The 15,521-nt window shown below is 35.7% G+C and overlaps 1 protein-coding gene across 1 annotated transcript in view; it reads right to left on the reverse strand.

The window, feature by feature from the left end:
- Nucleotides 1–15,521, reverse strand: part of TM9SF3 (transmembrane 9 superfamily member 3) — a 45,165-nt gene that overhangs the window by 22,024 nt on the left and 7,620 nt on the right. The window contains exons 2-7 of the mRNA XM_056495512.1: nucleotides 14,895–15,090; nucleotides 9,591–9,713; nucleotides 4,722–4,882; nucleotides 2,430–2,507; nucleotides 1,381–1,512; nucleotides 683–849 (exon numbers count right to left, since the gene is read on the reverse strand). Of these exons, the coding sequence (XP_056351487.1) occupies nucleotides 683–849; nucleotides 1,381–1,512; nucleotides 2,430–2,507; nucleotides 4,722–4,882; nucleotides 9,591–9,713; nucleotides 14,895–15,090 (857 nt within the window). The remainder of the gene's footprint in view (nucleotides 1–682; nucleotides 850–1,380; nucleotides 1,513–2,429; nucleotides 2,508–4,721; nucleotides 4,883–9,590; nucleotides 9,714–14,894; nucleotides 15,091–15,521) is intronic.

Consider the following 15,521-nt stretch of genomic DNA (forward strand, 5'->3'; position numbering starts at 1 on the left):
CAGATGAAGTCTATCTAGTAACCCAAAATCTCAATCAAATTAAGAGGTAAAGGAAGAAAACAGGTGAATTACAAGTAGTATGTTAAATTTAAAGTTGACTATTATTTCTTCTCTTTCCAGTCAGTACCACACACTACCTTGGGATTTTACATCAACAAAGGTTGAGTACTATGTGTTCAAAAGAACTTAAGGAATTACATTTTCATTCCCAAGCAGACTTGTGATAAGACTGACTTAATACTGACTCGTCAGCAGAAAACAGGACTATTCACAACAGAGCACACTCTCATTTCATTCTTCACAGGACATGGTGGGGAAATAGGGTCAGAAATATACTAACATTTTGTTACTCTGGATGAAACCAGGAGTGAAATATGCACCTTCAAGTACATATATTTCCCATATTATCTACTAGTGATTCTGCAGAACAAGCTGGTTTCATAATAAATCATTCAAAAAGCAAGCACTAGAAGATAATCAAAGGAGACTGACTAACATAGTAACAATAAGACAAAGTTTCATTACAAATTAAAAGAGCACTTCTAAATATTACATCTGATCTACCGATTACAACTAAAGACTCTCAAGCACTTTTTTTCAGGCCAGTTAAAACAATAATTTTTGTAATTACTCTGTTCACTTAAACATTTATATATGGAAGACATGGCACAATTATACTTACTCTGTGTATAAATCTTCTATCATTGCAACAATAATGACTATAAGAGACACAGCAAAAATTTGACAGCCAGAACCAATAAGCGATGAAAATATTAGAGGATGACTGGATGGTCTAAACACATCTCCATGGACCTGCTTCCACCCATACTCATCACCTAGATCTCTGTCCTGGGAACAACAACAACAAATTTTAAGTCTAGTCATGACAATTAAAGACAAACACACAAGCTACATAAAAACAAAAGGCTGATTTTAAAAAAGTTACTTCAAGTGAAGTGTGTCTCCTCTTCTGAATGGATCAAATCTAAGAGAAAAGTTTACTTTTCAGATGCTTCTGGAAGACAGCAAATTACTACCTGAATGTATGACACAATAAAATCTATCAGAATCCCTTCCTTCTATCAGAATCTCTAGAGCCTCTGAGGTGCTTAGGAGTGCATTAGTCTTCTATCACAATGTCAGAATGGAACTAGTTTATCCTAAGGTTGGATATGAACATTAACACAGTGACTACAGAGAGCTTTTTGGGTTGCAGCCTAGAAGAATGTTATAAAGAAAAGCAATAACACTTTCAAGACACACAAAAGGCATTTTCTGTCCAATTGAAGAAAGCCATTCAGAGTTGCTAACACAATGAATGTAAAACAAGAAAACAATAAGCCTTAAGAAAAGTTTTTAAAGCATGAATGCAGATCTTACCATATCATCCATTTCTTCCTCCTTACTGTATCTTGCATAATCTTTTCGCAAAGTTCTCATTAATATCATAGACACCAGGCCAACCAGAAAAATCACCATCATAAAAGAATTGAAAATTGAAAACCAGTGAATCTACAAAAGAAAACACACCCATAAGGTTTAGAACTGTAAATGTGTTTCAAATTGTTCCAAGAAAGATAAACTGATGCCTGTAAGGGCAGCTTGTCAGCACTAGCTAAGTAACAACAAACCCTATGGGAAGTAACACTGCATTTTTAGAAAGTGACACTAAAACTGGCCTGTGAAACACCATACAAAAACCTTTGTAACATCCAGTCTTGCCCAGGACGAAGTTATCACAGCTTAGTTACACAGCAGCAAAGTTTGAACAACTGGCTGTGCACACTCCCTCAGTAAGCAAAAGGCAACACGATGTTCTGCTGCCTTCCTAAAGAGGTTTAAGTAGCAAAGCCAAAGGAATTATTGCTTTGCACAGGATCAAAATGTGCAGCAGTATTATTTTTGCTCTCAGAAGCATATCCTTCTGGTTTTCACTGAGCTCCAAACAGAGAAAGACTCTACTTTCAGAATGCAGAACAGCTCAGTACACTACCCTTAAGGAGATTACAACCATAGATTTAAACACAATTGATAGTGCCAATTGGTTGAGGCTAATGCTTTTTGTTCTGCATTTACTTCAGAAAGAAGCATGTCTATGGCCAACTGCACTTATTCTGCTTACATAGTTGCACAGTTATTTCCCTGAAGTTTCATTGCTTCTGGTCACCTGAATGTATTTTCTTGAATAACCCTGTATTTTCTGCAAGCTTGGAGCTTGTCTGTGTATTTATTAACACACTCTAAAAAAATGGAGCCATCCTATTTTAGCAGCAACACCACCACTTCACAGTCAGACCTCCATGTTATTGTCCCAGAACATCCAGAAAATCTGAACATTCAAAAACATAATCCAAAAATTGCATGACATCTAAGCTAATGCAACCATTTTAAAGGGATATATTGTAAGGCTGTCTTAGAACAATACATACTCTGTGCTGAAAGAAAGATGGGTCAAGATACTTGTCAAATCGATCTTCAAACTTCACATCTGATTTCTTCCATTTCACCTGAAGAGAGAAATGTTTATATTTGAAAAGCTCCTTACAGTATTTTTATCTATACTCACATGCAGAAACCCAGAATACATATTAAGAATCATCCACTTGAGATATTTTCTTCAATATGAATGGGTTTGGCAAAAAACAATGGAATGATATTCTTAAAGGCTGATATCTACAGGTCAGGCATAGAATGAACATCAGCCACCTTGCCTCATGGATCTAATCTTTTCCATGCTTATGTTTAAGAACAAGGAAGAATCAGTCCTGCACTGCCTCAGTTCTCACTGTCTCTGTGAGGCTAATCAAAGATACAAATCTGTAGTTGTCAAATACAACAAATCTTTGTTATGATTATACTATGTATCTATGTATCTATGTATCTATGTATCTATGTATCTATGTATCTATCTATCTATCTATCTATCTATCTATCTATCTATCTATCTATCTAATTACTATTAATCTAGACACTTCAATTGCCAATAAATTACTCTGAAACCAACTGGAAAAGTATGTGTTTATGGACAGACTATCTCACAGGGTAACAACATATTCCTGCTGCCAAGTCTACACCAGCTGCAGAGAGGATTGCTTTGGATCTGGAAAATGTAATTGCATTAATGAACTATATGGTGCTAATGTGGTAGCACAAAGTTTTTGAGAATTTTTGCAAGACAGCATTTGAAAATTTAAATTAAAACAATTATAGAAACTAAATACAAGCCTACCTTGAAATGTTTTTCAAAAGCATGCCAAAAGTTACCAGGATTTTTAGTGATATTGAAACAAATGCAACCCCCTTGTACATATCTTTAAAATACATGAGAAGGAACTATCCCCTGCAAAAGCTGCTCTCTTACTGAGTATAGAAGAAAGCATATAAATGTAGATTGAACAACCCAATCACTCACCACGGTCCTGAGACATATTAAAAACCCCAAGATGCCAGCACTACTCACTTTGACTTTTGATATTAATGTTCCTCAGTTCAAACTACAGCCGTGTTCAAGATTAATAGCTCAGAACATTAATAGCTTTCAAAATTGTTTCAAGCAGATACATTTCTCATTAGAGCATCTGCCACTATTAAGCACAGCTTAGAACAAACCCACCAGTGACAATCTGTGAATTAAACACCACACACAGGCCAGCCCAGCAATTGCCCAGTGGTGCCAACAGAATTTGATAGAGAAGTCCTGAGCTTTGTATGCTAAAAGGTATTTTAATATTTGTATTATATCTACTTGTATCTTATTATATCTACTGGCTGCTACTCAATGCTAACCAACTTAAAATTTAGAGCAAATGGACCTCACAATGCTGGCAGAATTTGAAATAGCAAATCCTGAAATTTCTATCAGTTTTGCAGCAAAAATGGGGAAATCGGTGTAAATTCTAAAAAGCACATACAAAATCCAGTTACCTGTACTTCAAACTAGACAACTTATTCAGCACAAGAGAAATGTATTTGTGGCAAGAATATTCTCTGAAATAAAATCCTACGCTGACGTCCACTGCTAATGCACAGAAGAAAAGCAGTGCATTAAAAAATGGTTTCACTATACAAATGTGCTGCACATGACAAGTGAACCATCACTTGATTTAAGTAACATCATCTAAATAGAGGAAAACTGAAAAATTAATTTGTCTCAACCAGCAAGCATTGTTTATTCATTACCTTTTATCACAGCAACTCAGTAGCATAACAGAGAGCTTCAGAAAAAGAAACTTTAAAACTTATTAACCATGTTATAAAATAAGAAATATCTACTGAAATTGCAAAACAAAGTAAATTTTGATATTAACTGCTTGCAAAGCATAAAGGCTTACAGTGGGTTCTTATCCTAGCTCAGAATCCAGTTTAAACCTATGATACAAATGTCAGAAGTCCAAACATGAAGACAATGGAGGACTTGCAGATCCTCTGTACTTCTAGTCTCCATCCTTTCAGGATATCTTTCTTTCCCACTAAAACACTTTTCTGTACATTATAAAAGCTACAGTTTGTTTGGAATATTCCAAAAATAATAATTTTACATTTGTAATTAATAAATATATCACAGCTTTCCAGCAACAGAACATTATAATTGAAGGAGTGAAGATGCATCTTTCTCTAACTTAGCCCAACATATCAGTACATATTGTAGTATACCAGTACCTATTTTTGAGCTATTTCATCATGTAGAATTCCTATTGTAAGTGCATCACCAAATTACTTACTGAATATGACATCTGGATTTTTGTGTTGGGTACCAATTTCACCTTTCCTTCACTGGTCAAATTGACATCTACAATTCTATTTCCATTGAAACCAATTTCAAGTTTTTTGTAAGTCCAAAGGTAATAATCCTCTCCATTTTCATCTGCTTCTCCAACAATCCCTGCATAGGAAACAAGAGTAAGCATCTATTACAGGTATGTTTTTCAGACATTTTGCATTTAGTTTCTCAAAAACATGCATTACAAAAGTCTTGACAGCTAAAAAAGCAACATAAACAAAAGAACACAGAAGACTTTATGCTCTTCTTTTCCACTCTAATATCTGGACTGCACTTTCAACGCATGGGTCTCTGAAAGCAGCATTTTGTAAAGGCATTAAAAGAAGAAGCATGCAGACCCAGCAACAGGGCCTCTACTTTTATGTGCAATTCTTACCAGATAAATAACTAGCTAAATAGAGATCCATTTGCTGTAAGAGAACTTAGCCAAGACCTCTAAAATTTCCCATCTTCATCTATCTTTTCACTAATTTTTCTTCCTCTTAAAAATTGCACTTTCTCTCTGTAATCCTCCTTAGTTGACTTCCCAACACATGCTTTTTGCTCTCATTTGCACACAAGTTTCCAATGCTTGCCAAAAATGTGGTTTTATATTTGGAAGAAATTCTTTACTGTGAGGATTGTGAGACACTGGAACAGGCTGCCCAAGAGAAGTTGTGGCTGTACCATCTCTGAAAGGGCTCAAGGATGGAGCTCTGTGCAACTTGATCTAGTGGAAGGTGTCCCTGCCCAGAGCAGGGGGGTTGGAACAAGACGATCTTTATGTTCCCTTCCAACTCAAACCACACAAACCATTCTATGATTAAGTTCTTAATTTTCAGTAAGTTAGTGCAAAATGTCTCATCTACTTCAGAAGAATTCCAGAAATTGTGCCATGATGGGTGAAAACAGAAAAACAACAGCCAACAAGTTCCCAGGCCATAAGTGTTAACTTTGATGTCAAGAGATGTAAAAGTTGGAAAGTCACAAAAAAGTAGTACTCAAGAGAGACAAGGTGAGGGGAATGGGAGAACAAGTAGGTGAAGGATATGGAACAGGCTATCACAAAGCATCAGGTATATAAAGAAAGGGCCTCTGTGTTTAAAATTTCAGGGTGGCATTTTTCTGTCCAGTTTTATACTCACGCTCATCTGTCAGGACTGCCTTGTACATGCCATCTACATGAAACATGTGCCTCCACCACACAGCCTGGCACCTGCCATGCCATCTGTTCCCATGGCAGTATCCAGAACCATGACAATACAGACCTCAAAACTACTTAAAGGACATTCTGATCAATCACTCACTGAACTAATGAGCTAACACAGTGCTTCACATAGGTAGGGAATGTCCTGAAACAATCAAACCTAGTCTCTCCACTGTGGGACAGCATTCAGGCAAAAATATAAAATGGAGTAATTTTTCTTAATGCACTTCAAAAGATCTAGTTGTCTTTCTCTGATTAAAAACCTTCCAGAGCCATCAAACAGCAGGTTGATGTCACTACCTTCAGTTATCAGTAGTTAAGAAAGGTAAATTTTTGCCTGGTCTTTCTTTACTGAAAATAGAGTACTCCTTACAGGGTATTTTGAGGAATTCTAGGGCAAATGTTAAGAACTAATGTTTGTGCATATGTCTGATGTCAGTAAGCCACAGCAAGGTGGAAAACCATAAAGAACATAAAGGATGAACTTCTCAAAAGTTTGCCAGCAGACAGGAAGAGTGCCATGAATGCATCTGGATGAGCCTAGAGAAGTGAATGGTCTGCTTTAAGAATAGAATTAAAGAGAAGTTGCCTAGAATTCTCAGCAAACATTAGCACCATCTTAATCCTTTTCTTTCACAGTCTTCAGAGAGAACTTTGTTTAGGTAGCACTAAAAAAGGACTCCAGCCATCTACATGTAGGGAACAAAATTTTTGTTTAATCCAGCTACAAGATGCGAAGCAACAATGAAAAAAATTAGGATATTGGGTCATACAGTATATACAATACATGCTGGCTAGTAAGGTTCTCAAGATAGGTAATCCAAATGAAGTGGATCAATATGATAGCCTTCACACAGTAACAAAAAAGTCATTCAGCACAAGCTATTCTTAATGTAAGCTGAGGGTAACCAGTTCTGGACACTATCTTTATGAAACCAAAAACCCCTCCTCAGTATTCAGAGTATTTCAGAGATGCCATCATAACCACTTCAGTTCTTACACACACATATCTTAAATAGTCCTAATGGCTTCCTTCATTATAAATACTGAAACTTAGTAACTATTTAGAAATAGCTACAGCTATGCATTCATAATCAAGCAAAATATATTTGTTTTCTTTAGTGCCTCTACCTGCCACCACATTAGGTGGTATTAGACAAGTCTACAAAACACATTCAAAGCCATCAGCAAGCTAGCAGAGGCATGTGTATAGTATCATTCATGCCATACTCATAACAGAAATCTTAAAATAAAAATTGTTCAGCTAGCAGCAAGTCTAAGTGCTTAAATTTTAAGCAGCACTTGGAGCCTGAAATATTTCTGTTGTTGAACAGAGATCCAGGAAAACCAAAATTATTGCAGATAAACTATATTCTCAGTTTTCTTCACTGTATTGGAAACACAAAGTTCCAAAATATTCATTCATATTTGCAGATAAACATTTCTGATTGGGTTCAGGTGCATCCACTCCTTTCTCAGGCCCCCACCAAGAACTCATTAATTTTTTTAATAAAAGGCTAATATTGATGAATCTGCAGTCCTGCTACGTTTTACCTAACCCACAGGAGACACAGAACAAAACTGCCAGCACCACTTGCTTTCACACCTGATGTCAGATTATAAACTTACATAATATTACCAGTATTTATGATCCTGTAGTCCCTCATTACGTAGCACAGCTTGAGATCCTGGTTCCAAACTATCAAAAGCAGCTTCTTAACATCTTAGAAATCTGATACCTAGATTCTACGTTTTCTAGCTGACTTCTTGTGCATAAAAAGCATACTATTGGGAAACATTAAAAACATTGGAATCACAGAAAAACATATTTTTTTAGCCAGGAGCATAAAATCTGTCAGCGTATAGAAGATTTAACAGGTATTTTTGTTCTTTGACATTTTGGATGATGAAACACGACCAGAAAAAAATAAATCCTAAAAAAAGATAGCCTCCAAGACTTGTTAGCCACATAGGATTCCAAAAAAGTCAGCTTAGCATCCATCATCCCTGGGCAATTCAAACTCTACATACCTGCCACTCGTCTAGCAAAATACTTGATTGGTCTTTTGCTGAAAGGCCAAAGCCACAGAAAATATTGTAGCAACAACTGTCACTCATGCATGTTTTACAGAAGCCTACCAGCAGGCCACACAGAGTAATTCTGGTCTACTCCAAGCCTGGCTACAGAGCCATTACACACAATAAGCAAATCAGCTAAAAAGAACAAAATCAATAGTAAAGTACTTCTCTTCAGGCATTATAATGGTACCTCTTAAAAACAGACACATTAAAACAAAACAAAAAAACCCATACCTTCCTGGCTACCAGACAATATTTCTGCCATGTTCAACAGACAGATATTTTCTAAAACCAATAAGAAAGCTAAAAATAAGAAAGCTAAAAAAAAAAGCACTCTTTGTCAAAATGAATGAATGATGGATAACATTAATCATACCAGCTATCAAAGAACTTTTTTTGCATGACTTGAACTGCATTTTTGTAGGCGCTGTGCGATTTTGTTTAGTTTGGGCAGATTTACCTCTTTCATAGAACACAGGCAACAAAGACCTTACCTTACCAAAACATTTTATGGCTGTTTTTCATTTCCTTTCAGTTTTTATCTACAACAGGGAGATTAGGCCTTGGAGAATTTGGCTGATTGCTATCAGGGCAAAGTGCAATTTGCAGAGCACTCTTTACTAGGTATATGATCACAGGTTATGAGGGAGCAACAAAACACAGAGACCTTAGGCGACAATGGCAATAAAGATACACACATTTTTATTCAAGACACAAGCACTTCTAAGATCACATTAATTATACTCAGCAAGAGAAATTTTGAGAACTGTAAAAGAATAAGTAAAATAAAACTTCATATAAACAAAGCAACACTGTTAACAGCTTAAATTAAATTAAATTACCACAGAAGTAAACAAAACAGGTTTTGCATGAGTAATAAAGAAAAGTAGCAAAATAAAGTTTCAACTCTCAAATAATTTTATCAAACTCACTATTCATGATCACAGTAACATGGACCTTATGTGTAACCTCTCTAATTACCACCCACTTGAACATTTGAACAAACCTAAGAACTTACTGCTATTAAATGAGGGCTTGAGAAACAAAACAGCTTTTCAGTGTTTTTGTACTTTGCTAGTACAGCCATCCTACTGTTCATTCCATGCAATAAGCCTTCAACTTATTTCACAGAGAATCACACAGAATTAATTAGGTTGGAAAAGACCACTGAGATCACAGAGTCCAACCTACGACCCAACACCACCATGTCAACTAGACCATGGCATTGAGTGCCACATCCAGTCTTTCCTTAGACACCTCCAAGGATGGTGATTCCACCACTCTCTGGGCAGCCCACTTCAACGTCTGACCACCCTTTCTGTGAAAAAATGTTTCCTAATGTCCAACCTAACCCTCCCCTAGTGCATCTTAAGACTATGTCCTCCATTACTTCATTTCATATTCTTGTGAATTTGACTTGCATTTGAGTTTCAGATTCTTATGAAATTCTTGTAAGGAAGCTTAGTCATTAATTGACTCCATGAAGCCCATTAGTACAGATCTTGAGTAGGTGTAATCCAGTCATTAATGCATAATATCACTCACCCCATATTGGTAAGTCATCAATATACATCTGGTACCAATAGTGATTTTTGATAGCATACACAAATGCATCTCTTCTTCCCTTGTCCAAGTCAACTTCACAGTAGGTAGTCTGCATTACATCATCTGCAAAAAATTAAAGCACAGTTAAACATTTATTAAAGAGCTGGCTCAAAGTGAAGGTAAACCAAGCAAATGGAGGAATGGGCAGTGCTGAAGTCTCCAAGCCCTCTTGGGGCTATCTTCAAGTAGGTAATAAGAAAGGACACTTAAAAAGAAACCATTAAAGCAAATATATGACTGTTCAGAAATCTACACTTCTGCATGCAGAGACTTCTCACATACTGGACAAGGAAAGGTTTCCCAGCATCCTTTTGCTGCTTCACTAGCACTAAATTAAGGTACAAAAGCTGATGGCAGATTCACCTGAACAGATCTCTATGACTTTAACAAGAGGTATGAAATTATTAACAAATAGCTAAAACTGTATACAACATTATCTCTCTGTTTTAGTATAATCAGCTTCACTGACTAGGAATAACATTTGTAAAAAAAAAAAAACCTAAAACTTTTTAAAGTTCTCAGCAATTTTGAAGAAACTGCCACTAAGGAAGAAACAAAGCAATCAGAGTACAGACAGAGGAGAAAAAGGAGAGAAGACAAAAATAGGAATAATGCAAATAATGTACGAAAAGCTGCATTTGGAAATAAATCTACTTCTTTCAGCCAGAAAGCTATCTTTCCCCATCTGCAATCCTAAGTTACACTGTTAGCAGCCATTCTTTTCCATACCAGTTTCCTTCCCTAATGTCTTCTTTTCAAGTGAAGAAAGATGAAAGGCCCCATATTTACAAGACTTCACATAGCAACAGATTCAAAGCTCCCTCATCTACATCTCAGTAATTGCTTTCATGCTGCAAATAATGAAAACACAGCAAAAGTAAAGAATTTCAGCTTCTCCTCTTTTTGTTATCACTGGAATTGAAGACTCGTTTTAGTAGATAAAATTAATTTATGCCCTAAGTACAGCTCTAATTTGCATCAAAATTCAGCTTACTTTCTTCGATACACTAACTACAATATAAAGCCTAAAAGAAAAATCAAATCACCTGCACAGAAAAAGCACAGGCAAGCAGAATATTTCTAACACAAAACATAATTTTTCTGATAACAACAAAAATCAAAATATGCCAAGTACATCTGGCCAACAATACTTTTTTTTTCTGGAGAAAAAAAGAAAGTAACAAAACCATTCAAGTCAACAAATGTACTAAGAAGACTTTTAGTGCATGGACAACATTTTCAGGGCCCATACTGGTACATTCAAGAGAAGGAAGCCATTAAAGCTGGCACCACAGATGAGACAGATGTACAAACTCAAGTTTGCACTTATGCCTCTACTGAGCTGGATCCTACATTTTTGGACTATGTTTCTCCCCACCCGCAAAATGCCTCTGTTGGCACTTTTTCATTTTAACAGATTTTTAAATTGTCTTGACATTAATTAAAAGGGGGACAAAAAGCCAATCCACAAACCCCAGAATCATTACTTTCTGGATTTGTTGCTAAGTAGGGATTCTTTCCAAAATACCTGGCATTTCACTGTGTACTATGTTCAAATAAAGGATAACACCTTTCTAATACTACACTTTTTGACTCAAAGGATTGTTCAACCCACAGATCAAATGAAAAGAAGCCATGAATTAAAACACAGGTAAAAGAGAAACTGATAGAGGCTGTTAAAGAAAGCACTTCCCAGGGCCAAATCAAGAAGTCTGTTTTGGAGAAGCATTATGGAAGCCAGGCTGGCTTTAGGTGGCTCTGTGGTTCACAGTGGTACCAGCAGGTAGGTTAGACTGTAATCTACTCTAAATTACTCCATGGGCCCTTCAGATTGTGGAATTTGCCACATGTTTGTTTTACCAACTGAAATTAGCTATTCTGCATATAAACAGTAGGATATAAACAGTGACACTTGCTGCTGTTAAAATAAAAGACTTTGGAGTATCATCTGAAGTGAAATGAAGGCTGCAAAGAGCAGCATGCCACAAAAAAACCTGTCTTCACGCATTTCTACAGATCTTATTCCCAGCTTTCAGAATACCAGAAGACATCACAGAGATGGTAAAATCCAATCTGGACTGTGTTACAAGTCTCTCCAGGGCACACATACAAAGCCCCAGCAGAATCATTAGAAACAATCTTATTCAATTCTTGCAAAACACAGGCATGACATTACACATGGAATATAATGTCAGCCACTCTCACAGCACAGTTCCTCTCACTCTCCTCAAAACAAGTGAAGGAAGACAAGTGCTCCTTTCTCCAGCCACGAACAGCTGAAGCTGTCATTTAGTTACAGGACAGATTATGTGGTCAAGCTTAAACCCACTGTGTTAATGATTAAATAAAAGAACAGCATTTCGTGGTTGGAGAACCTAATGTCCACTTCATTAAAAATCTTAAAAATCCAACACTGATTGGTCCTTGTCAGGTACAATGGAGACTGCCCAGATCTCGACAGGTAAAAATTTCAGGAAACCTTTACAAACCACCACCTTGATCTAAGGTTTTAGAGAACTCTTATCAGATGTGTACCCAAGAGGAGAGCCAAGTTAAAGGCAGGTTTTGTGGTGCCTCTGTATCAGGGATGTCAGAGGTAATATCTGCTATGCAACAAAGCTTCAATAACTCCAGCAGCACATTTAGGAAAATTTTTAAAAGCATGACACATTAGAAAAGCAAGTGTGCTTTGCCAGATTTCAAATTTCCTATGGACAGTCAGACCAATGGAGTTTTATTCAAAAATGTGAACCATATAAAATTTCATTATATCTGACAATACTAAATGCCATCCTTCTAGAAGTGTTGCAGAAAAAAGTTTGGGCGAAGAATTCTCCATTAGAAATATGGTCATTTAGTAACATTTCTGAAGAAGTACAGAATGCAATTTTGTTAAAACATCCTTTTCCTCTTTAATTTTATCTTCTTTAACGGCACTCTATGATAATATAAAAAATAAATTTTCAAATTGAAGTCTCTATGATACCAATGTTCAACACATTTAATAATTTACAAGGTCTCAGGTGTAACAGAGTATGTCACTCAAATACTTGAGTAAAGAACTTGACATATGAATTAAAAAGCATTATTATCGTAGATTTAGCTTGACAAGATAATTAAGCCAACCAAAAACTTAAAAGTTATATTACAATATGAGTGTATGTTAAAAATTCATTTCTTCCTTCACACCAATATTTATACAGATTTGAGACCTGTAATATAAGAACAAGATTGTTCATAATGTAACAGAAGGAAAATCCATCTATCTTGTACAATTGCATGTATCTTTTCATATGCTACACTTAATACAACAAGAAACACTACTTTATGGAGACTCCAATACATTAGATTTGCCCCACCAGTCACCACAATGAGAGGTCAAGTGGAAACCTTCATTCTCAGAAGGGCACATTTCTGCAAAATCGTAATTTTTTTATTCTAGTCCAAAAAATACAGGCAATGCCAACTGATTCAACTGCCAGTTTTACTTATGTAGTTTAGTACTTCAGCTAATAACAGCTGTAGCCTAAACAATACTTTGAATATGATGAATAACATGCAGATTCACCCTTACCTGCTACTGCTGTCCAGTCAAACAATGCTGAGAAAGGAATTATTTTTTATTGCAGAAGCTAATTTATTAGAATAATTCTATTTTCCTTTTACTCACTTCAGAGGATAAAAACCTAGAAGTTCAAATCTAATTTAATTTTGTAAACTTATACAATACTTTAAAGAGAAATGCCTGCAACTGTTAATCTTGCCATAATGTCAAATGTACATAAAGCACAGATGACTGTTAGTTAACTCAGAACACAGATATGATTCACATATTCATGAAGAGAATCTGTGCAAGTTTATTACTTATTATCTTAATTATTTCAGCTGCAGATTTTAGATACCCAACACTCCTCCAAGCTGTATCTTTTACTTAAGAACATATGAATCTATTGGTACCAACCAAGCTACTGTTAACAAAAAGGAAAACAAAAACCAACCAAAAAACCAAGCCACCACAAAAACACCAATAGCCCAGTTTCAATTAAATTGCAGCAGCTTCTGGAACACTGATGCAGAGTTGAAGCCTGTATCAATCACACTGAAACAAAACTTATCCATTCCAAAAAAATTATTTCAATTTCACTGATACAATCGAGATACAATTAAAAAAAAAAAAAAAAAAAAAAAGTGATCACCACTTCCACAAAGGTCTGCCATTAAACTGTCACCAAAAAACTGAACTACCATCACATTTCAACAATCGAACAGGAAAAGAATTCTTTATACAAATGCTAAACGTTAGGGACAGGTCTATGAAATCCAATTTTACAACACATAAATTGGATATAAACCGTACTGGGTTGATGACAGCTTTTAAACCTCTAAAAAATGAATTTAAGTATTGCAATCCTCTGCTCTATTTCTTTATTTTTAAATAAAATGTGCCAAGCAGATTCAAATTACAGAAATTTTACGTAATTTCATATTAAATACTAATACTGATTTCATACTAAATACTAATAATTAGTGTCACAATTAATTTACACTTGTTACTCTGAAATGTGGAAAAAATAGTATTTTAATACTTTTAAGAGCAGATTAAGGATAATAAAACAGATCAGATTTCACTTCATGGAGCGTTGCTAGAAATAGTAAAACAGCTCCTGATGCAGAAGCTGCTGGCTAACAGTCAACAGCAAAGAGATTGCTGTCTTCATCTTTTATGAAGAGGACACAGACTGCAAGAGAAAAAACCAGAAGTGCATGTGTACAGCTTCATGTACATATACTTAGTAATACACCAGCTATCATGTACAATCTGCTTTATTGAAAACATCTGACCTGCAGCCACTTTGGTTGGGAGTTCAATTTACTGCAGGTCCAATATGTATTATCAATCTACTAAACTCCACAGAGTTAATATCAAGAATTAAATATTTTTTTAATTCTGTGCATTGGCTAAATCATAGCAGTAAGTATCAACTCACAAACCTTCTGGTCTTGTCAATTTGGTGCTGCACCTAGAGAGTGCATTTGTCACATGAATATGAGAATCTCTTTGTAAAGTTGGGGTACTTAAAGGATGTAAAAATTACACATCAAACTGGCTGTACAAACAAACATTTACCATACCCTGGTAACAGAAGTTTTATTAATCTTCACCACAGTTCTTATCATTAAAACATCAAGCTTGAAGAGTCTGTGTATTTTTTTAAATGACTAAATGCACTTTAAATCACTTACCTTTAAATTTGATGTCAAGACCACTAAATTCCAATTCAACTCCTTGAAGTGCTTCCCCTAGGGTTTCATGGTAATGGCCAATGCTTTTTTTTGCTCCCACACAGAAAGGGAGAGAGAAGTATTTGTACGTTTCTTGGCGATTGTGGTAGGGTCCTACAGTATTCATCCACAGAACAACTTCCTCTTTATCTTGGTACTGAAAGATAAAGTTATTATGTTAGATGAGAAGGCCAGCAGAATAAAAATGTTCAAGAAGCTCTCATTCATATTAACTAGCAGGGTTGCTCAATCACAGGCAACAGTCACATTTAAAGACAGCTGAGCACTTTTGTCTTTTGCATGACAGGGATTCTAGGAAAAAATTTCAGCCTGCTTTCATAGAAAAAAACAGCCAAGTTGATCATACACTTCCTTAGAGCCTATCAGTGAAGTATCAGGTGAGGGGGATTTAAGAAAGATGTAGAAGATGCAGCTAGCAGAAGTGGAAAAATGCAGAAGTCTTGAAAATAAATAAGCTTTTACTAATTTTGTAAAAACACAGATCAGTTAAAAGCAAAACTCTGCTTGTCTCAACTGAAAGAAAGAAACACCAATTTTATGTCTTGTTAAACAAGATCTTAGCACAGT

The sequence above is a fragment of the Oenanthe melanoleuca genome, chromosome 6 (genome assembly GCF_029582105.1).
Source record: "Oenanthe melanoleuca isolate GR-GAL-2019-014 chromosome 6, OMel1.0, whole genome shotgun sequence".
NCBI lineage: Eukaryota > Metazoa > Chordata > Aves > Passeriformes > Muscicapidae > Oenanthe > Oenanthe melanoleuca.